The sequence below is a fragment of the Chiloscyllium plagiosum genome, unplaced genomic scaffold (assembly GCF_037043375.1).
Source record: "Chiloscyllium plagiosum isolate Xiang-an unplaced genomic scaffold, Cpla_swu_hap1 HiC_scaffold_2, whole genome shotgun sequence".
Taxonomy (NCBI): domain Eukaryota; kingdom Metazoa; phylum Chordata; class Chondrichthyes; order Orectolobiformes; family Hemiscylliidae; genus Chiloscyllium; species Chiloscyllium plagiosum.
The window spans coordinates 30,617,638-30,640,261 of NW_028270140.1; the positions used below are offsets into that span (position 1 = coordinate 30,617,638).

At 40.2% G+C, this 22,624-nt stretch overlaps 1 protein-coding gene across 1 annotated transcript; it reads right to left on the bottom strand.

The window, feature by feature from the left end:
- Nucleotides 1–5,160: 5,160 nt before the first annotated feature.
- On the bottom strand, nt 5,161–22,472 carry trmo (tRNA methyltransferase O). The gene is made up of 6 exons (XM_043717117.2): nt 22,339–22,472; nt 16,590–16,735; nt 14,471–14,645; nt 12,048–12,205; nt 9,448–10,209; nt 5,161–7,318 (listed from the first exon to the last, which is right to left on the bottom strand). The coding sequence occupies exons 1-6, from the start codon at nt 22,431–22,433 to the stop codon at nt 7,101–7,103; spliced, it is 1,554 nt and encodes a 517-aa protein (XP_043573052.1). The 5' UTR covers nt 22,434–22,472; the 3' UTR covers nt 5,161–7,100.
- Nucleotides 22,473–22,624: the final 152 nt, after the last annotated feature.

Consider the following 22,624-nt stretch of genomic DNA (forward strand, 5'->3'; position numbering starts at 1 on the left):
CTAATTGACTGGAATGCACCCTAATCCCACTAAACATGCCTCCAGTTTCCTTTTCATAGATTGCTATGCTGTTCAAGCACATGCAGAGCATTGGCCACATAAGCTGCTGGCACATGCGACACCTTTGACATCAACATAGCATCATACCATACAGCAACATATACTCCCACATTTATATTGAATCTTCTCTATTTCCTTCAACCACAATCTCCTGCTTTGTCTTCTGTGTTCAAGTCATCTTTTCAGGGAAAAGCTATCTTCCTCTTTTTCTGTGTAAAAGTGCACTCTGATGCATTATCATGGCCCAGTTAGATGGAGTAATGGTGCAGGGATATATTGTGCCTTAGTAAATGTGAAGAAGTCTACTGCTGTTGTAACAGTTTCAATAACAGTGAAGAGAAAGAGCATGTGATGGTATTGATAGAGGCAGTGAAAGCTGTGCACTCATCCAAAGCAAAGACAGAAGACAAAGTCATTGTGTATACACTTCATTTATGTAATCTGGTTTCTGAGGTGTCAAGTATCTCAGTTGGGCATATGTTAATTGGGAAAGGTGAATTGATTCCAATATGTTGTGTAATTAATGATGCAAATGAAAGAGTGAATTGCCATCTAAGGAGGGCCTCTTTATTATGCCAGTGTATCTTAATGTCGAGAATCTGATTTTCAGATTCTCACCTGATCATGCTCACCACGATTCTGGCCAACACAGGGGATGGAAAATCATACCAATGAGATGTGTAGAAGATAATTCCCCTTTGCTCATTTGTGAATCTAATTGTTTGATCCCATTGACAGAGTCTTTCTGGAGTCTTGTTAACCTCTCATGTGAGTTTCTCTCTGTGCTTCATGGGGAATATCTTTATTGGCAGCTTTGAGATAATTAGATAATAATACATAAGTTGTTGAAGGTGGCATGACAGATTGAGAGACCAGTTAATGTAGTATACTAAAACCTAGTTTTTGTTAAGGAGCATAGAGTATAAGAACAAGGTTATGTTGAACTTTTAAAGGTCACTAGCTTGGCCTTAGCTGGAGAACTGCATCTAGTTGTAAGCACCACACATTTGGAGGAATTTGAAGGCATTGATTGGAGAGGGTGCAGAAAGGATTCATGGGAATGTTTCTCAGTATGTGGAATTTCCATAATGACAAAATATTGGAGAAGGTAGGATCCTTTTACTAGCAGTTGGTAGGGATAGATGAGTTTAGAGACAGAGATATTCAAAGTCATGAGGGGTTTGGACAGAGTGGGTAGGGAGAGACTATTCCAACTCCTGAAGCGACTGAGAACAAAAAGGCACAAATTAAAAATAATTGGTGAAAGCAGCAAAATTGACAGAAGAAACTTCTTCACACAGCATTTCACCCAGTTAAGATCTGCTATATGCTGTGTATATGGTGGATGCAGCTTTGATTGACAAATTCAAGAGGGAATCTGAAAAGAATGAATGTGCCAGGTTACAGGGAGAAGACCAGAAAATAGCACTGAGTGAATTGCTGATTTGCAGAGCTGGTGCAGAGAGATCTGGTGTTGGTGCTGCTTAGAATAAAAGGCTGGGCAGGTGTTTGAGGTGGCAATGGGGGAGCATTTGAGAGTAATAGCAACCACAACACAAGGTATTTAAAGTTTGTTACGGAGAAGGAAAGAGATGATCTGCAAAAAAAATTTTGGATTGCGGATAGGCAGATCTTAAAATAAAGCAGGAATAGGCCATAGTAAATTTGGATCAACGATTTGTGGGAAAATCTACAGAACAGTGGGGGGTATTCAAAATGAAATTGGGAGACTAAAGGCCCAACATGTTCCCTTTAGGAGTGACATGTAGGAGCAACAAAACTCTAGATATCTAAGGATATTCAGGACTGGGCAAGAATGAAAAGAGAGGGTTTTAGCTAGTTCAAAGGGAACAAATCAACAGAGGGCCCAGTGGAGTACAGAGGTCTAGGTGTGAATTTAATAAAGCAATTAGGAGAGCAAAGAGAGATCCTGAATAAACAATGGTTGGTAAAATTAGGGAGAATCCTAATATATTCTATAAGTATATCAAGGGAGAGAAGATAATCAAAGAAATAGCAGGTCCTATTAGGGACGAGTGGGCAATGTGTGTGTGGAAATGGAGGAAGTTGATTGGATGTTAAATGAATACTTCACTTCTGTCTTCACTTAAGATGTAGGTAACAAAATTTGGGGAGGATTTATAAGGATCTTGAGCAGATTGACATAGGCAGTGAGGAGGTATTGGAGGTTTTGGCAAATTTAAAAGTTGACAGATCCCCAAGTCCAGATGAGTTGTATACCAGATGGCTGTAGAAGGCAAGGGATGAAATTATGGGAGCTCTGACCCAAATTTTTAATTGCTCTCTGGCCACAAGCAAGGTGCCAGATGTCTGGACGATAGCTAATATGGTTCAATTTGTCTGGAAGACTGGTAGAAATGAACCAGGGAATTATAGACCAATGAATCTCACATCAGTAGAAGGGAAACTACTGGAGGAAATTCTGAAGGGAAGAATTAATCTTCACTTTGAGCTGCAAAGTTTGATCAGGGATAGTCAACAAGACCTTGTCAGAGGTAGGTCGTGCCTCACAAATGTGACTGAATTTTTCAAGAAGGTCATTAGGTATGTAGATGAAGATCATGCAGTGCAGTTGATGTAGTTTATATACATCTCAGTAAAGCCTTTGACAAGATCCCACATGGGAGTCTGATAAATAAGGTAAGAGTGCATCAGATCTAGGGTAACTTGGCAAGTTGATGCAAAATAAACTTAGTAATAAGAGACAGAGGGTGGTGGTACAAGATTGTTCCATGACTCAAGGTCAATGTCTAGGAGCAAACCACAGGGATCAGTGTTGTGTCCCTATTCATGACATATACCAACCATATAGAAGAAAACTTAGGTGAAGTGATAAACATGTTTGTGGATGGCACAGAGATTGGCCGGGTGATTAAAAGTGAGGAAGAAGGTCTTAGGCTACAGCAAGATAAGGATGAGTTGGTCAAATTGATGGATCAGTGGCAGGTGGAATTTCACCCTGATAAGTATGAGGTGATGCACTTTGGAAAAAGTAACAAGGCAAGGGAGTATTCACTCAATGGCAGGATACTATAAAGCTGAGGAACAATGGAATTTTGGGGGTGCTTGTCCACAGATCCCCAATGATGGGATAATACAGTAGTTAATAGCCAGTGCCCTGTCTGCCTTCTTATCAGTCATGGATAGAGGAGGAAAGATGTTATGTGGAAGCCGTACAAAACTTTGGCTAGGTTACAGCTGGGTAGTGTGTGCTGCTCTGATCATCATATTGTATGAAGGATGTGATGACACATGAGTGTGTACAGAGGAGCTTGACCAAAACATTGCCTGGGTTGGGATATTTTAGCTGAGAGGAAAATCTGGGTAGGCTCTGGTTGTTTGCGCAAGAGCAGAGAGACTGAAGGGACAACCTAATTGAGGTGTATAAGGTTGTGATGGGTATGGACAGGGTAGATAGGAAGTAGCTGTTCCTCTTAGTGGAGGGTTCAATAGTGAAGTGCATAATTTTCAGATAAAGGACAGAAAGTTTAGAGGGGATTTGAGGAGAATTTTCTCTCAGGGAATGGTGGGAATTTGGAAATGTACTGACTGCGAGGCAGTAGAGGCAGGAAACCTTATAATCTTTAAGTAGTGAGACTAGGGGGCATATTTTTGAGGTGAGAGGAGATTTGAAAAATACATTAAGTGCAATTTTTTTTACACAAAGTGATTCGGGTGTGAAATGAACGTCCTGAGGAAGTGGTGGATGTGGATACAATTACAACATTTAAAAGACATTCAGGTAAGTGCATAAATAGGAAACGTTTGGAGGGATGTGAGCCAGGAGTAGGCAGGTGGGACTAGTTTAGTTTGGGATTATGGATTAGTTGAACCGAAGGATCGGTTTACATGCTGTATGATTCTGGAAGTACGTGGATGAGTATTTGAAATGCCAAAATATTCGAAACTAAGGCCAAATTCTGGAAAATGAAATTGGTGTAGATTGTTTGATACAGATGCAATGGGCCTTTATAAAAAAATATTCACAGGATATGGGCATCACTGGCTGGACTAACATTTATTGGTCATTCCTAATCACCCAGAGGCATAAATGGTTTCCTTCTGCACTGTAACAATTCTGTATATTGGAAGCTGTACCCAGAGATGGAAGAGTCTATGCACATCTGATGGGGGTTAAATGACAGAATTGCAAAGAGTGGTGTGAATTGACAACGGTCAGGTCAATACACCCCTATCCCATACCTGTAAACCATATTAGCCTTTCCGATGGAGTGGCATTTCCTGATACAGCAACATATCAAAGTGCAACATCCCTCGTGTCAAACTGGATATTAAGCTCAAGGCTCTGAAGGGCAACATGATCATAAACCCTTTCATTTCAAGCAGTATTATCTGCTGAGCCACCGCTGATGAGAAAATTTCTGCAAAAGCAGCTTCGACCTCTCAGACACCACGGTTTGGTTTTTGGGAATAACATTTCAACGGTACACATTGTGTCTATAGTCTAATGTCCGTTTGTAATAGCTGACTCCGTGATAATGTGTCCCCTTAATAGCTGCTTCCTGAATTGGTTTGTATTTAAGATCAAATCTCCCAGAACTGACCACACAAGACTGAAACTTTAATGTATTACAAACAGTGATGCCAGCTTTCCTGTAATAACCCAAGGCCTTGGCTACTTGCTTTGTTAACACAAAATAGTAGTGTGATAGCAATGAAGCTCTAGTTGGTCAACATTTATCTTCCACCAAGACAACGTGACCCTAATCATTTGCGTTGTTGATCTTTGCCGAAAGCACACTTATTAAAAGGAACATTGCAGCCAAGTTTCACATCAAGTAAATACATTTCAGAAGCAACCAGTTGGCTGTAAATCAGTTTCAGACATCTCAGGATTTGAAAGTTGCAACATCAATGCAAGTTTTCTGTTAGCAACAGATAGGATTCTGCCTTTACTAACACAAATCTAAGTTGAAACCATTCACTTGAAACTTTGAAATATTTCATCTTAACTTTCCTTAAATTAATTTTGAAAAGTTTAAAATCGGAAGTTCTTTAAGAGTTTAGCAATACAATGGAACGAAGAGGACAGATATAACCAAGCATATTACACACATATTGTCTAGCCAAGGTTCGGCACAGGTGGATTGCTGTGCCAACACATTTATTTACAGTTTTGCAAATCAATGCCATACCAACACCTCATAAGTCTCTGCACCAAGACAATAAAAGGCAATGTTGGTACATGCTCAGGCGACACAACCCAAAATTCAGCCAGACATTTTTGATGGATTTGTGATCCAATCTATATTCAACTCCAAGAGAGGGTGGGCTACAGTGCTTTAGTTAAAATAAACCATTTAACAAAAGCACTAAAAAAGGAACAAGTTAATTACAGTTTTGTTCTAATCCTTTTGGACATTGATTATCTAGTCTTTGCTCAGTAAGCCAATTTTCTTTTTATTTACAGAAAGCCACATTTCAGATTTGAGCAACGAGCAGCAATCATTTCCATCAATCACATTGCTTATCACAGTCAGAAAGAAGCATGTCAAATTCCAACACATTGGGGAAAATAAGTTTTGATAAAATCCCAGAGACTCAGTTAAATTGAAATGCTGGTAGGGGAATCCCCAACAGAAATGTTACTCATATAACCTTTAAGGTCAGCATAATTCATTATACAGCTGAAGAGATAAATATTGTGGTAATATGCTGGGAATTCAATTTACTTATGATTTACATAGCCAGAAAATATTCAAGGACAAAAATGAATAAAGACTAAAATCAATTTGGTACAATCTTTTTCCCTTGGGAAGGATTCAATAACAAGAGGTCACGCTTTCAAGGTGAGAAGTTTAAGGGGGATACATGCGGCAAGTACTTTACAGAGAGGGTGGTAGGTGCCTGGAACGCATTGCCAGCAGAGGTAGTAAAGGCAGGCATGGTAGATTCATTTAAGATGCGTCTGGACAGATGCGTGAGTAGGTGGGGAGCAGAGGGATACAGATGCTTAGGAATTGGACGAGAGGTTTAGACAGTGAATTTGGATCGGCTCAGGCTTGGAGGGCCAAAGGGTCTGTTCCTGGGCCATAAACTTTCTTTATTCTTTGTTCTATTTGGACAATTTAGATTAAGTTTAGTGTTCAGATGAGGAATAGTTAGATGGAAGGAGACAAAATTAACAGCTATAATTCAGTTTTTATTTTGAAGTCATGGTCTTTACTTTTATTCTTCCATTATGTGCATTTTTAAAATATCTCATTGGTGCAACACCATATCAACAATGAAGCTAACTACTATGTGATAATATGTAATAGAAACTATCTATATAAACTTAAGGCATGGGGAGATGGTAGAATCATAGAATTTTACAGTCCAGAAGGAAGCCATTCAGCCCATCCTGTCTGTACCAATTTCTGACAGAACTATCCAGTTAGTCCCATTTGCCAGCCATATCTCTGTAGCCCTTCAAATTGATCACTTTCAAAATATGTATCCAGGTCACTTGAAACCTATGGAAACCACCTTCACCACTCTCCCAGAGAGTGCATTCCAAATCCTAACAATTGAGTAAAGAAGTCTCTCTTCATTTATTCCTTGCTGAAATCTTGCAATTGCAACTCCAGTCACTGACATAGTGAAGTGGAAACAGAATATTCTTCATTACCCTGTCAAAACTATTCATAATTTTGAACACCTTAGTAAGGTCACCTCTTAATTATCTTGGAGCAGAGAAGAATAAGTCCAATTTCTCTATTATTTCCTTGTACCAAAAATCTGTCATTCCTGGAATTATTCTCAAATTTCCTTTACACTTTCTCCAGGGCTTTAACATGCTTTCTTAAATAAGGTGCCCAGAACTGAAAACATTACTCCAAATGTGATCTCAGTAATGTGGTGTTACATGAAAGTGGTACAAGTTGAAAGGAAGTACACATGAAGCAAAAATTCACACACAGAGGGCTGAAAAACATTGGTTTTTAGTTTTATGGAAACATGCAATGTTAACAATGTTTGCAGTTTTGATCAGGAATTCCTATTCCAACAGTTCCAGTCTAGGCATCCTTTTCCACTGGTTTTACCCTCAAGATTTCAGCAAAGTCATCTCCAAACCAAGCGGTGATGTGGGCAACGTCTACAGTGAAGTAAAACAGAATGTCCTGGCATTGCTTCCTACGATATATGGATCTTGGATCAGCTGATAGCACAGCCACAATGGCAGACTTTGCTTCCTTAACAGACTGGAAATATTTCAGTGATGCTTTGTCTGGATCTGTAAACAGACAGTATTTACTAGATATTAGTTCTTAAATATGTCAAAAATCTAAACACTAAAAGTATAGAACTTCAGAGTTCAATAAGATAAAGCTACTAGGTCATAGTCCCCAAGACCATTTAAAATTAATCAGATTTTTGATTTTGTTAAAACTGAACAAAATTTGCAAGAGAACTGTAAAGCAATTAAAATATTAAACATCCACAAGAAGTTATAACAGTGAACTTGTGCTAAAAACATACAGGATCTTTGGTTCAATAAATAGTGCAAAAGTAAAGAAGTTATGCTAAACCTTTACAAAACACTGATTCAGCATCAGTATATCACAGTGTTCAATCCCTTCTGTGAAGTGTTGCGACACAGCGTAAACTCGCCTCAATTTAAAACCAGCAACACAGAAAAGATTTATCCCATGCAGTAATCTGAAAATTTGATAGGCCAAGAACTAGTTAAAGTAAAAATGAACAACTTTATTTCTTGAAGTATAACAGAATAATTAGCTAACTACAATTTACAAATCCTTCCTCTAACCTATCTTTTATCTTCACTTCTATAATACTAGTCCAATAAAATTCCCAATTAAGATTTACAAAACAACACTTATCTCAAAACCAGGCCTCTTAGTTTTCTCTGAATTCCTGTCTTATTCTTCTTGGAAAGTCTGCTTCACAGGTTAATGATCAATTAAGGTTCTTTAAGAGAGCTATTTTTCTGGGCAATATGCAGATGTCATTGGCTTGGCAATTCTCCTCCCAACTGCTCAACTTTCCCCGGTCTTATACCCCAAAGCATCAGATTGTGTCATTGGCTTTTAAGATTGTCAATATACTCAATTCCAAACTTGATTGGAATTTGGGTATTTTTCGGGGTTATAACTTAAAACAAGTTCAAATTGGGCCAGTCAGTTTATCAATTCCAGGCAACCAGCTACCCCAGTAGCTGGAGCACATGTTACTAGCAGTGACAGCAGGCAGTGTATTTATTCTCAAAAGGTACAGTACACCCACATCTTCATAACAGAAAAGACAAGAAAAGACGGGATTATCCTTAAGTACAGGGAATATTAAGGGAAATTTCGTAAGGGTACTCAAAATCATGAAAGGTTTTGATAGATTAAATAAGGTGAAACATTTCCAGGGGCAGGAGGGTTGATCACCAAAGACGACAGATTTAAAGTAACTGGCAGAGGAACCAGTGGCAACACAATTTCCTTTTAAATGCAGCAATCTTATTGTTATGTTTGGGAGAGTGCTGCCTGAAAGCATGGTGGAAGAAATCGGATTGCATAGCTCTTCCTAACAGCCAATGCAGACACAATGTGTAAATGGTATGCTTTGCATGTAACTCCTACTTCTGATCAGATGGCAGTGTAGTAGAGCTCCTAAGCCCAGAGCTTGTCTGCTCCATCTGCTTTTCTTTTATTTTCTAAAATAGTTTTGTTTCCTTTTTCTTTTACTTACCTCTTTGTTGAAGAGCTCAGTTGTGATGACAGCATCAGCAGCAGCAAGTGGGTCCAGCGCAGACCCAAGGCAATCAGGGAGTGGGCCCAGCACATCTGCACCAATGAGGCAATCCTAGCACTAACTCACGCCTGCTGCTGCTGAGGCAAGTTTGGACCTCGTATGAGACCAGGTGGCATTGGCTGCATCGGCAAAGTGGGCCCGAAGCAGACTCATGTCATTGGCGGAGTTGAGTTTGACCAATGTGGTACTCAGCAGCATCAGTTGCATCTGTATCGATGAGGTCCAGTGAGGACTCAGTGACGAGGGAGCCAGTGGAGACAAGATGGTGCTGAAGAGTGGCAACTTTTGCTCCTCCTACAGTGGTAAAGTGGATTCATGCCTGGCCATAGGGCCCATGGTGGAGCACTTAACACCATTTCTTTATTTTTCTGCCTTTGTGCTCTATGTTTTTGATTTTACTGTGTTTTAAGATGGTGCCAGGTAGAGGCAACAATGTACAACACTTTATGCATTTTATATCAAAACACACGTGACAATAAACAAACAAAATACTTTGATATGTTAGTTTTCTAATTCAGTTGATGTTACATTTTAATTCAGACACCCAAATTCTAGCTGCTGGTTTTGTTAACACTAATAGAAGCATCGCACCATCATTCGTACCTGTCCCACCTGGAGCCTGAAACTGCTCCAGATCCAATTCTGCGTGAGGAGTGAACCGAACCTGTAAGGATGGTACAGGTGACTGTTTTATCCAAGTCGCAATCGCACTGTTAGACAACTGGCTCCCAGGTATATTAATGGCATCCACATCCTTTTGCTGTTTATTCTGATGAACTGTTGCAGCACTTAACTGCTCAGAATCTAAACAAATAACTTTATCTTGTGCAGTTACTTGCTTTATTGCATCATTGTGGACAAGTTGACATTCGATTTTCTCCACAACCAAGTGTATATTTTCATAAGAAGCATCCTTCTTTCCAGCAAGTACATCAATTTTCTCAGCTTTTAATTTAGGGGTGTAACACGGCTGTTTATCTGCAACTTCATCCACAGTGCAGGTTGAAACTGCACCCCCTACTTGTACTGGGCACCAGTCTTCTCCAGTAAGATCATCATCTGTCTTTTTGACTGAGTATGGTGCATCTCTCTGAGCAGGTTGTACCCAGCTGGTATAAATTGCCTCTGCTGTACCTGAAGCTACCTCAACATGAGCTGGTTTCTCTGAGTTTTTAGTCACCATCCCAGTGATTGGAATGGCTGTACCTTGACACTGTTCATTTGGCATAAGAATCTCCTGATGCAATTGACCATTGTTTTGTCGTGGATCACCTCGAGGTGCGTCATAATCTGGAATATATGGTTTAATGTCCAGTACTGGTGTTCCTTGTATCATGTCAATTCCCGAAAGATGAACCGTGTCACCTTAAAAAAAAATGAATAAATTATACATAAACGCAAAGATGAGTATAGATTGATCATAATTATGAATAAACCGAAAGTGTAAAGACCTAATATTTTGGTTACCTACTTTTGATGAGTACAAGTATAACAAATGTTTAAAGATTAGAGGCAAACTTAATGATGATCTAGGTTGTGCAATGCCATGAAAATTATTTGGCCCAACCCTGAGCTTTAAATACATATCATCTTTCACCAATTTCCACCTCCCTGACATATTGTTTGATACAAAAACATCTAGCCATTCCTTTCTGTCCTTGCTAAAGTTAATTATTCCACTTTCACATGCTTTTCAAGTTCTGTTTCAAAATTCATATCTGTCTCCATTCATTACCAAAACGTTTGTCCTCATATCACCCTTGGTTATTTTGCTAATAACTTGATATTGAGACCAACCCGGCTAACTACCATCCCAGTATACTCTTGATCATCAGTAAAGTGATTGAAGGTGTCATCAGCAGGATATCTAGCAGCACCTGCTCAGAAATAACCTGCTCACTGATGCCTGGTTTAGGTTACACTAGGACCATTCAGCTCCTAACTTCATTACAGCCTTGGTTCAAACATGGACAAAAGAGCTGAACTCCACAGATGAGGTGAGAGTAAACAGCCTTTGACATCAGGCTGCATTTGACTGATTGTAGCATCAAGGAGCCCTAGCAAAACTGGAATCAATGGGTACCAGGGGGCAAACTCTCCACTGGTTGGAATCATACCTGTGAAATAAGATGATGATCGTGGTTATACAGTCAGAGTCATACAACATGGAAACAGACCCTCTGGTCCAACTCATCCATGCCAACCATGTTCCAAAACTAAACTGCTCCCACTTGCCTGCATTTAGCACATATTCTTCCAAATCTTTCCTAATCATATACTTATCCAAATGTCTTTTAAATATTATAACTGCACCGGCATCCATTACTTCCTTTGGCAGTTCATTCCACACATGAACCAAACTGTGAAAAAAATGTGGCCCTCTTACATTTTAAAACTTTCTCCTCACCTCCTAGTATGAACTCCCTACCCTAGGAAAGATGCTTGCCACTCACCTTATCTATGCCCCTCATGATTTTACAAATGCCCAATAAAGGTCACCCCTCAACTTCCTATGTTCCAGTACCAGACATCGGAGCAGGAGTTCCTCAGAGTAGTGCCTTATGCCTAACCATCTTCAGCTGCTTCACCGATGACCTTCCCTCCATCATAAGGTCAGAAGTGGGGATATTCACTGATGATTGTACAATGATCAACAGTATTCATGACTCCTCAGACACTGAAGTAGTCCACGTGCAAGTGCGATAAGTTCTGGACAATATCCAGATGTCGGCTGACAAGGTTAGGGATAGGGATAATGCAGGTGCAATGTTTCAGTTCACAGTTCACTGGGTAGCCTACTATGTCAAAAGGCAGATTCTAGTCCTCCCAAGTTTTGGTCCATTACTCATGCCGAATAGGTGTTTAGAATCATACAGCATGGAAACAGACACTTCAGTCCAACCAGTCAATGCCGAACATAATCCCAAACTAAACCAGTCCCACCTGCCTGCTCCTGGCCCATATCCCTCCAAAACTTTCCTATTCATGTATTTATTCAAATGTCTTTTAAACATTATAATTGTACCCACCTTTGCAGGAGTTTCTATTACATACAAACCAATCTCAGAAACTATAAAGTTGTAATACTGCCACTTCTGTTTTAATATATTCCAGTGTCATAGAGGGAAAAGGTCTGGATTCCTACTTTCCTTGGTTGGACCAAAAAATATTTTAACCTGAGTGAACATCTTTGAAGCACATACCTTCAATCCTATCCAGCTTTGCCAGTGTTAAACCTATCGCATTGGGACGATGAGGACTTCTTGTAGAAAAGACTCCAGTCTTTAACCCATTCAGTCTCGGAGGTTTGACTTTAGCTTTATAACACTGATGTCCATTTTTGTGAAAAACAAAGATAATCCTGCATATATCAATTGTCATACATTTACAACTTAGAAATTTGATGATTTTAAGAAAATATACATATTCAGCACAAGGTCAACAAGATTACCTTGAATCTTAGGAAAAATAAGAAACTAGATTGTATTGTCCTTGGGAAAACTAAGAATCTGTCTTTGAACAGTAAACAGATGCACATTATGGAAAAAGTATTAAAACAACACTCTAGTTTTATTCAAATCTGGCCACCTCAGTGATTACAACCAGTACATTTCAGTGTGAATTAAGGCACTTAAAATTAAATCTATTTGTAGATTTACAGATGGCCTGTAAACTTTCAAGAAGTTTGTCAACTGTGGAGATAACATTCCGTATTTCTCCACAAGAAGCCAAAACCACATTAAAATAATACACTTTTGCTGGTTAGCTCCACACATCAATTGAATAGCTTATGTCACAAAAGAAACAGAACTTTTGATCTTAACACATAGGTCTTACAAAAGACTTTGGGCGTTAAAGATAAAAATGTAAGTTTACTGTAATGATATATTTCAGATAAAAGTTTATTGTAGTACAGGAATACAAGAAATGGTTTTGCTCTTCTGCTGACAACTAATCCTGCCAGATGAGAATGACAATCAGAAATAGCACCACAGTCTAATGATTTGCTGACTCATTGCTAAGCTCCATGCCAAACAGCCTCACAAAATTAACTTTGTTCTCTTTAGTCCAAGGATGAATTTAGTATTCCTGGTGGGGAGACAGACAAAGGGAATGCTTGTCAGAGATAATACTGCAACACCACAGTGCCAATTCTCTACCCTAGGTCCTCTGAGCATTTTTTTCCTTTGGGAGAGCAGAGACACCATATTTATACCAGTTTTCATTTTCTTTTTTATACTTTTTAATAAATTGCAGCAATTTTATAAATTAATCTATCTTAAATAAAACAGATTATTACTGATCGTGATTGATAGCCTAGGTGCATGTTACCTTGATTACAAACATCACTTCTAGCAAAGTTTGGGTTGCAACAAAACCAATTTAAGGACAAAAGGAGGAAATAAGTGCAATTAGTTTATTTTTTAAGAGTATTTCTCCTTGAGCACTACAAGGTACAGATACACATCACAAAAAGTGATTGTGTGGATTAGTAAATATATTAAATAAATAAATAATTAAGTAAAAAGGTTATTTGTAGAAGAATATAGCCCAACACTAAATAAATTAGGCTAATCCTTTATCAAATCTTTCAAATTATATCTGTAGTGCTGTGCAAAGCTTTCTGGTGTCCATATTTTTTAAAAAAATGACAGAGGCATTGCACAACTGTAACAGATTCAGAAGGATGAGACCAGAACTGACAGAACATAGTAATCAGCAAAGGCTGAACAGGCTGTGATGCTTTTCTCTTAAAATAAAGAGAAAGCTGAAGGGTGATTCATTAATTTCAGACATTAAAAAGTTAGACATAAAGAAACATTTTCACATGTGATGAATCCAAACCTAAAAAAGGTCAGAAATAAAATGAGCACTAATAATTAAAATCCAAGACAATGGTGAGAATATGGAACTTGCTACTATAGGGAGCGATTGAGGTGAACAGAATAGATGCATTTAGAGGAAGCAAGATAAATACATGATGGAGCAAGGACAAGAAGGATGTGTGTATTGGGTGAGAAGAAATGTGAGAGGAGATTCAAGTGACCTTTTTCTGTACTGTAGCTTTAATGATGTTTTACAAAATTCTACTTGACTACTTTAGAACATATAGCTGTGTAGCTGATCATGTGCCATAGTTACAAGCAAAAAAGGATTGCTCCCCTACTTTAAGAAATCTATTCATCTGAGCTGATTCACTTATATCAATGTCTGTACTTTTGAAGCATACATAAAACACATACTAAATCTATGCTCTTGTGCAGCCACTTACACAGTAAATGCTTAATTTTAGCCACACTGTGCCCTCTGACCCAATTATGCCATGCTTTCTCAAGAGATTATAATCCATTTGGTTCTGGACTAGCAACTGAGAGAGCAAGAGAGATTGTTCAAATCCCATTACAGATGATTAAGCTAAATTCAGTAAATCTGGTGCTACAGTAACTAGCATCAGAAAATACATCGATGTTCTTTATGGAAATTGAAAACAGAATTTTAATTCAAGTTAGAATTACTTTAGAATAGTGCTACAGAAAGTTCAATATAGCATAGTCTTTTTCTATCAGTCAGAGAAGATTAAAAAACAAAGAGGTCACAATGACTTCCAGAATAGAAACCCACCTACCAGACATGTGAAAACTGATCCAAGCCCATGAGTGAGTGCTCTGCATTGTTGAAAATTATCTTGCTAATTTTAAGTCGTGCACGGGACAAACTACATATAGTTGGTTGTCGTGGGGTGCCATTTTTTGCAGTGAAGCAGGATTCGATGTATCCAATGGGTACTGTTTGAATGTTTCCTTTAAAAACATAGGTAATTCTTAATTTTCATACAATATATAACAAATTATAGCAGGGCAACAGAGAACCTATGTTATTTACAATCAGGAGGACAGTGGGTGGCAGGGAAGACCTAATTGCCAGGATTTGACTAATCATTTACAATCTATAAGTGCCAACGTGTGGCTCCAAACAAAGTGCATTCATCGCAGTTTCAAAAGAATACACCATGCTTTCAATTTAACCATTTTTTAAATGACCTTTTGAAAATGTCATCACAGAGTCATAGAGATGTACAGAAACAGAAACTTCGGTTCAAACCGTCCATGCCAACCAGATATCCCAACCCAATCTAGTCCCACCTGCCAGCACCCGGCCCATATCCCTCCAAACCCTTCCTATTCATATACCAATCCAAACGCCTCTTCAATGTTGCAATTGTACCAGCCTCCACCACATCCCTCTGGCAGCTCATTCCATACACATACCACCCTCTGCATGAAAACATTGCCCCTTAGGTCTCTTTTATATCTTTCCCCTCTCACCCTAAACCTATGTCCTCTAGTTCTGGACTCCCCAACCCCAGGGAAAAGACTTTGTCTATTTATCCTATCCATGCCCCTCAATTTTGTAAACCTCTATAAGGTCACCCCTCAGTCTCCGACGCTCCAGGGAAAACAGCCCCAGTCTGTTCAGCTTCTCCCTGTAGCTCAGATCCTCCAATCCTGGCAACATCCTTGTAAATCTTTTCTGAACCCTTTCAAGTTTCACAACATGTTTCCAATAGGAAGGAGACCAGAATTGCACGCAATATTCCAACAGTGGCCTAACCAATGTCCTGTACAGCCGCAACATGACCTCCCAACTCCTGTACTCAATACTCTGACCAATAAAGGAAACGCCTTCTTCACTATCCTATCTGCCTGCGACTCCACTTTCAAGGAGCTATGAACCTGCACTCCAAGGTCTCTTTGTTCAGCAACACTCCCTAGGACCTTACCATTAAATGTAAATATCCTGCTAAGATTTGCTTTACCAAAATGCAGCACCTCACATTTATCTGAATTAAACTCAATCTGCCACTTCTCAGCCCATTGACCCATCTGGTCCAGATCCTGCTGTAATCTGAGGAAACCCTTTTCGCTGTCCACTACACCTCCAATTTTGGTGTCATCTGCAAACTTACTAACTGTACCTCTTACGCTCGCATTCAAATCATTTATGTAAATGGAAAAAAGTAGAGGGCCCAGCACCGATCCTTGTGGCACTCCACTGGTCACAGGCCTCCAGTCTGAAAAACAACCCTCCACCACCACCCTCTGTCTTCTACCTTTGAACCAGTTCTGTATCCAAATGGCTAATTCTCCCTGTATTCCATGAGATCTAACCTTGCTAATCAGTCTCCCATGGGCAACCTTGTTGAATGCCTTACTGAAGTCCATATAGATCACATCTACTGCTCTGCCCTCATCAATCTTCTTTGTTACTTCTTCAAAAAACTCAATCAAGTTTGTGAAACATGATTTCCCATGCACAAAGCCATGTTGACTATCCCAAATCAGTCCTTGCCTTTCCAAACACATGAAAATCCTGTCCCTCAGGATTCCTGAATTTGTCCTTCGGATGCTTGTCCACAAGAACTTAGGTTAAAATCTTCTCCCAATTTTTTTTATTTCTAAATTCTTCCTCTAGGATCTAAACAAGGAATTGAGGTAGTTCTTCAACCAATAGGCTTCAGACCTTGGTTCTGAGATCAAAATACACTCTTCCAATAATTTGCTCTTATATTCAAGATAGCTCAATCTCACTACATGGATTCATTACTATGCCAATCTATTTACCTAAACAAGAAATTCAAATCTAGTCAAGAGGGACTACAGGGTTCATACAAGGTGCAGACATCAAACAGAGTTTATTGAAGAGCCAAGGTAGAATATGCGATAAATTGAACTGGAATTTCATACCTTTCTCCAAAGAGAGGGGTACGCTATCATCTCGATGTTTGATAGGTAAACAATCCTGGTTGGAGTCCTTTTTCAAGACATTCAGAAAGGAATACAGGTCCTCAATAGATTTCTTATGGACATGGCCAGCTTTGGTGACTTGTTGCCTAACAGTGCACATTTAAAGTTACAAATCAGCAATGTTTTATTGCTCTTCCCACTTTCCCAAAAAAGAATATAGATACAAAGACACAAGACATTTCAAAGTAGTTGCACTTATCCAATGAAATGCATGACTTTGGAACAATTGGAAACTAGCCATTCCCTACCCAGAGAGATACTAACTGGGTACTCTGTGTAGCAAGCAGGGCGACAGTGAAATTGTATTGTTTTGAGTGTGCATTTCAGTGCACAAAGTATTTTCAATAATACTTTGCCCTTCCACAGATCAACCTATAACGCTGTAAGAAATTCCTCAATACTCCTGTGGCTTCAAACTAACTCATCTACATCCATAAATACTCTTTTGATTGTATGACATATCCTTAGAATACTGACAAATGTTTTATAATCATGTATATCAAACAAAAGCTAACTGAGCCCAAAGGCAATATTACAAAGAGTTGAGGTTGTCCATAATTTGAGGTGGGTTTTAAAAGGAGAGGCAGAAAGGTTTTACGCTGGTTATTCTACAGTGTAAGATCTAAACAGCTGAAGACATGGCTACAATTGCCTAAGACAGTACATAATAAACCAAGTGGTTAGAATCTGTAGATCTTTAGGTAAGTTGTAAATTGTAAACATCAGTAGTAGTAAATTCTCTTAAGGCATCTCAAGTGGATTATTGGGTGGAAGTGGAAAAGTTTATTTGAATAGCATTTTTTGTCACTTTCACTTTGAAATGCTTTTCAAGTATATTTTTAGAAAAAGAATGTGGGCGATGGACGAGAATTTAAAGATGGAGGAACATAGTTCGAGAAGGCTTGGAAAACTGAAATTTATTGCAAAGATAGATAGGTGAGGCACCTTAGAAGAATTTAAACATGGTGAGGGCTTTAAATTGATAACTGTCTGGAAGACTGAAAGCCAGTGTAATGCAGAGAAATTAAAAAACACAAATTTTCATAGAGCAGCAAACAGGAGTACATTTGAAAGAAAATGAAGTAAAAAATTGAGTCATTATTCTGGATGCCAAGATGGACAATAAAATGGCCACCAGCACATGTACTGACAGGGTCAGCAGAGTCAACTGGCCATGACAGGCTTCAGGAAATGTCTGCACATGCACTGTGACATCACCACGTTCTATACATAGTATATCAGCAGTGGCATTTTGTGGAAATTAGATTTTAGAAGCAACAACCAACTTCCCATGTTACTTCATCCACTTCTTGCACTAATACACTCCAGAATGTGGGAGAAAGTCTTGAATTACCAAAAAGTAGCAAATATGATCAGAAGCAGTGTGTACCATCACAGTGTGATTATATTAGTATTGCCATACAGCTAAAAGCCAGCTGCTGCGACCGCTCTGCTGCGTTCCTGCACATGCGCACATACTGCACCACCTGCTGGCGAGCAGACTCAAAGGGCAAGGTGGCCTATTCTTCCTCTTTTCTATCTAAATCTGTATTGGCCTTTGTTTCTTCATCACTTAAACTGACCCTATTCTTTATTTGCTGTATGTTCAGCATTGCACAAACATCTTTCATTTGAGACTGAACAGAGGCCCCAGCTGCTGCCTTGTGTGGATGGAAGTGATGTCATGATGTTTTGATGAAGAGCAGGAAAGTTCTTACTGGTATTCTAGCCACCATTTATCCCTCAAGCAACAGATTATCCAATGATCACTATTTCTGCGAGCTTGCTTTTTGTGCAAATTGCAGTGGTGTTCTAGATTTCATAGTATTTGCCCATCCAAAATTATGTAAGGTGCTATAAAGCACATTGATAGCGAACATCCAATAGCTTGTTCACCCCTCACCACCATGTCCCCTGATCCCTTTAGCCTCTAATTCTATCTCCAACTCTTCTTGAAATCATACAATGTTTTGGCCCTAACTGCTTTCTATGGCAGTGAAGGCACTAAGGCAGCTGGTGAAATTTGAATTCAAAATCTGGAACTAAGAATCTAATGATGACCATTAAATTATTACTGATTGTCATTTTAAAAAAAACCCACCTAGAACATAGAAGAATACAGCGCAGTACAGGCCCTTTGGCCCTCGATGTTGCGCCGATCCAAGCCCACCTAACCTACACTAGCCCACTATCCTCCATATGCCTATCCAATGCCCACTTAAATGCCCATAAAGAGGGAGAGTCCACCACTGCTACTGGCAGGGCATTCCATGAACTCACGACTCGCTGAGTAAAGAACCTACCCCTAACATCTGTCCTATACCTACCCACTCCTTAATTTAAAGCTATGCCCCCTCGTAATAGCTGACTCCATACGTGGAAAAAGGTTCTCACGGTCAACCCTATCTAAACCCCTAATCATCTTGTACACCTCTATCAAGTCACCCCTAAACCTTCTTTTCTCCAATGAAAACAACCCCAAGTGCTTCAGCCTTTCCTCATACGATCTTCCTACCATACCAGGCAACATCCTGGTAAACCTCCTCTGCACCCGTTCCAGTGCCTCCACATCCTTCCTATAGTATGGCGATCAAAACTGCACACAATACTCCAGATGCGGCCGCACCAGAGTCTTATACAACCGCAACATGATCTCAGGGCTCCAGAACTCAATTCCTCTACCAATAAAAGCCAGTACGCCATATGCCTTCTTCACTGCACTATTTACCTGGGTAGCAACTTTCACAGATCTATGTTCATGGACACCAAGATCCCTCTGATCATCCACACTACCAAGTATCTGACCATTAGCCCAGTACCCCATCTTTTTGTTACTCTTACCAAAGTGAATCACCTCACACTTAGCTACATTGAACACCATTTGCCACCTTTCTGCCCAGTTCTGCAGCTTATCTATATCCCGCTGTAACCTGCCACATCCTTCCTCACTGTCAACAACTCCCCCGACTTTTGTATCATCCGCAAACTTGCTCACCCAACCTTCTAACCCCTCCTCCAGGTCATTTATAAAAATGACAAACAGCAATGGTCCCAAAACAGATCCTTGCAGAACACCGCTAGTAACGGCACTCCAAGATGAACCTTTACCATCAACTACTACCCTCTGTCTTCTTCCAGCCAGCCAATTCCTAATCCAAACCTCCAACTCACCCTCAATGCCATACCTCTGTATTTTTTGAAGTAGCCTACCATGGGGAAACTTATCAAACGCCTTACTAAAATCCATATAGACCACATCTACCGCTTTCCCCTCGTCCACCTCCTTAGTCACCTTCTCAAAGAATTCAATAAGGTTTGTGAGGCACGACCTGCCCTTCACAAAACCATGCTGACTATCCTTGATCACATTATTCCTACCCAGATGTTCATAAATCCTATCCCTTACAATTCTAAGACTTTGCCCACAACAGAAGTGAGACTCACCGGCCTATAGTTACTAGGGTTATCCCTACTCCCCATCTTGAACAAGGGAACCACATTTGCTAGCCTCCAGTCGTCTGGCACTACTCCTGTAGACGAGAACATAAAAATCAAGGCCAATGGCTCTGCAATCTCCTCCCTTGTTTCCCAGAGAATCCTAGGATAAATGCCATCAGGCCCAGGGGACTTATCTATTTTCACCCTTTCCAGAATTTCCAGCACCTCTTCCCTACATTCCTCAAAGCCATTCATTCTACTTAATTGTGACTCAGTATTCACATCGGCAACAATGTCCTGTTCCTGAGTGAATACTGACAAAAAGTATTCATTCAGTGTCTCCCCAATCTCTTCAGCCTCCACACGCAACTTCCCACTACTATCCTTGACTGGACCTATTCCTACCCTAGTCATTCTTTTAGTCCTGACATACCTATAGAAAGCCTTAGGGTTTTCCCTAATCCTACCAACTAAGGACCTTTCATGTCCCCTCCTTGCGGCTCTTAGCTCTCTCTTCAGGTCCTTCCTGGCTACCTTATAACTCTCAATCGCCCCAATTGAACCTTCACGCCTCATCTTTACATAGGCCGCCCTCTTCCATTTAACAAGGGATTCCAATTCCTTATTAAACCACGGCTCCCTCACACGACCCTTTGCTCCCTGCCTGACAGGTACATATTTATCAAGGACACTCAATAGTTGCTCCTTGAACAAGCTCCACATATCAATTACGCCCTTGCCTTGAAGCCTACTTTTCCAAGCCACGCATCCTAAGTCATGCCTCACCGCATCATAATTTCCCTGCCCCCAGCTATAACTCTTGCCCTGCAGTGCACACCTGGTTCATTAATGCCCTTCAGGGAAAGAAATTTGTCACCCTCACCTAGTCTGACTCCAGACCCGCAGCAATGTTTTTGACTCTTACCTATGTTCTGGGTAATTAGGGGAGAAAGTGAGGACTGCAGATGCTGGAGATCAGAGCTGAAAATGTGTTGCTGGAAAAGCGCAGCAGGTCAGGCAGCATCCAAGGAACAGGAGAATCGACGTTTCGGGCATAAGCCCTTCTTCCTGAAGAAGGGCTTCTGCCCGAAACGTCGATTCTCCTGTTCCTTGGATGCTGCCTGACCTGCTGTGCTTTTCCAGCAACACATTTTCAGCTCTGGGTAATTAGGGACAGGCAATAAATGCTGGCCTATCCAGCAATGCTCACATCCTGGGAATGATATTTTTTAAAATATTCCACAGGCTCACCACTCTCTGGGCAAAAAAAAACTCACCCTCAGTCCTGAATAGTTTACCCCACATTCTTATACTATGACCCCAGGTTCTGGACTTCCCACAATCAAGATTATCCATCCTGCAATCAACCCTGTCTAGTCTGGTTAAGTTCTTATACATTTTTGAGATACCCCAAATTTTTCTGAGCTGCAGCAAATATAACCCAGAGGGATTCAACTTCTCCTACATCAGTCCCACCATCCCAGAATCAGCCTGGTAAACCTTCATTGCACTCATTCAATAGCAAGAAAAGCCTTCTTCAGAGAAGACCAAAATTGCCCATAATATTCTAGGTGTGGTTTCATTAAGGCCCTGTGATGCAGAGGGCCCAGTGTGGGATTGGGTACATGTGACACCAGATTATAGTCCCAACAGGTTTATTTGAAATCACAAGCTTTGGAAATGCTGCTGCTTTGTCAGGTGATCTGAAATCTTGTATTTTTGAATAAATAGGTTGAACCATAACCTATTATTGTGACTTCTGACTAAAGCTTTGTATAATCACATGTACTTCAATCTTCTCGCTTTTAAGTAGCGAGCTAATCTGCAAATCTAGGGGGAAAAACATGTGGATTTATCACCAATTACTAAATCCTGCTTGTAAATTGCACTCTCCTGTACACACTCAAACCAACTTCCATTCCACAATGACTCATGGGCATAGAATGCTCTTACCTCAATCAGGAGACTGTCAATTCAAAAGTCATTTGTCTAGAGCCTTGAACACAAGCCTGTTTGGGACTAATATTCATCCCATGGATCACAAATAAAAATCAAGTTGCAGTTTGTGGAATCCTGCTGTCGTGGTGTTTAGTCCACTGTTAACAGCATTCATTAGCTGTCGATCGCCTGAGGATGTGAGAGGCGCTATCGAAATGTAAGTCTCTCTCTTTCTCTGAGATTAACCAGGAATGAGAAATGCAGTTTTGTGTCGCTGTCACCGATAGATACCGCAATGCTGCCGCCTGAATACCTTAGGTTGCGGAGCTCAGCCCTCAATGCTCGAACCTGGCACTGTAACCATTCACCCTCCGAGCATGCGGCCTGATACTGCGTATTGTCCTCCATCTTCCAGCCGGCAGACGGGCCACGTGATCACCACAAGGGCCCACATGGACTCGCCACGTGACCTCGGCTGCGCGTGCGCCACGGGTCGGGAAGCCATCCCGTTACCAGGGCAACAGCTGTACCCTGTACCTCTCTTCAGTGTGGATCAGTGATGACAAGTCTTCAGTCAAATATCGGTGAGACCTAAGAAA

Excerpts from the sequence above, each read along its gene's own strand:
- trmo (XM_043717117.2), bottom strand. The coding sequence starts at position 22,433 with ATGGAGGACAATACGCAGTATCAGGCCGCATGCTCGGAGGGTGAATGG. Across the intron at positions 16,736-22,338 it reads GCTGAGCTCCGCAACCTAAG|GCAACAAGTCACCAAAGCTG; the intron begins GTATTCAGGCGG and ends GTGCACTGTTAG. Across the intron at positions 12,206-14,470 it reads GATCAGTTTTCACATGTCTG|GATTATCTTTGTTTTTCACA; the intron begins GTAGGTGGGTTT and ends TGATATATGCAG.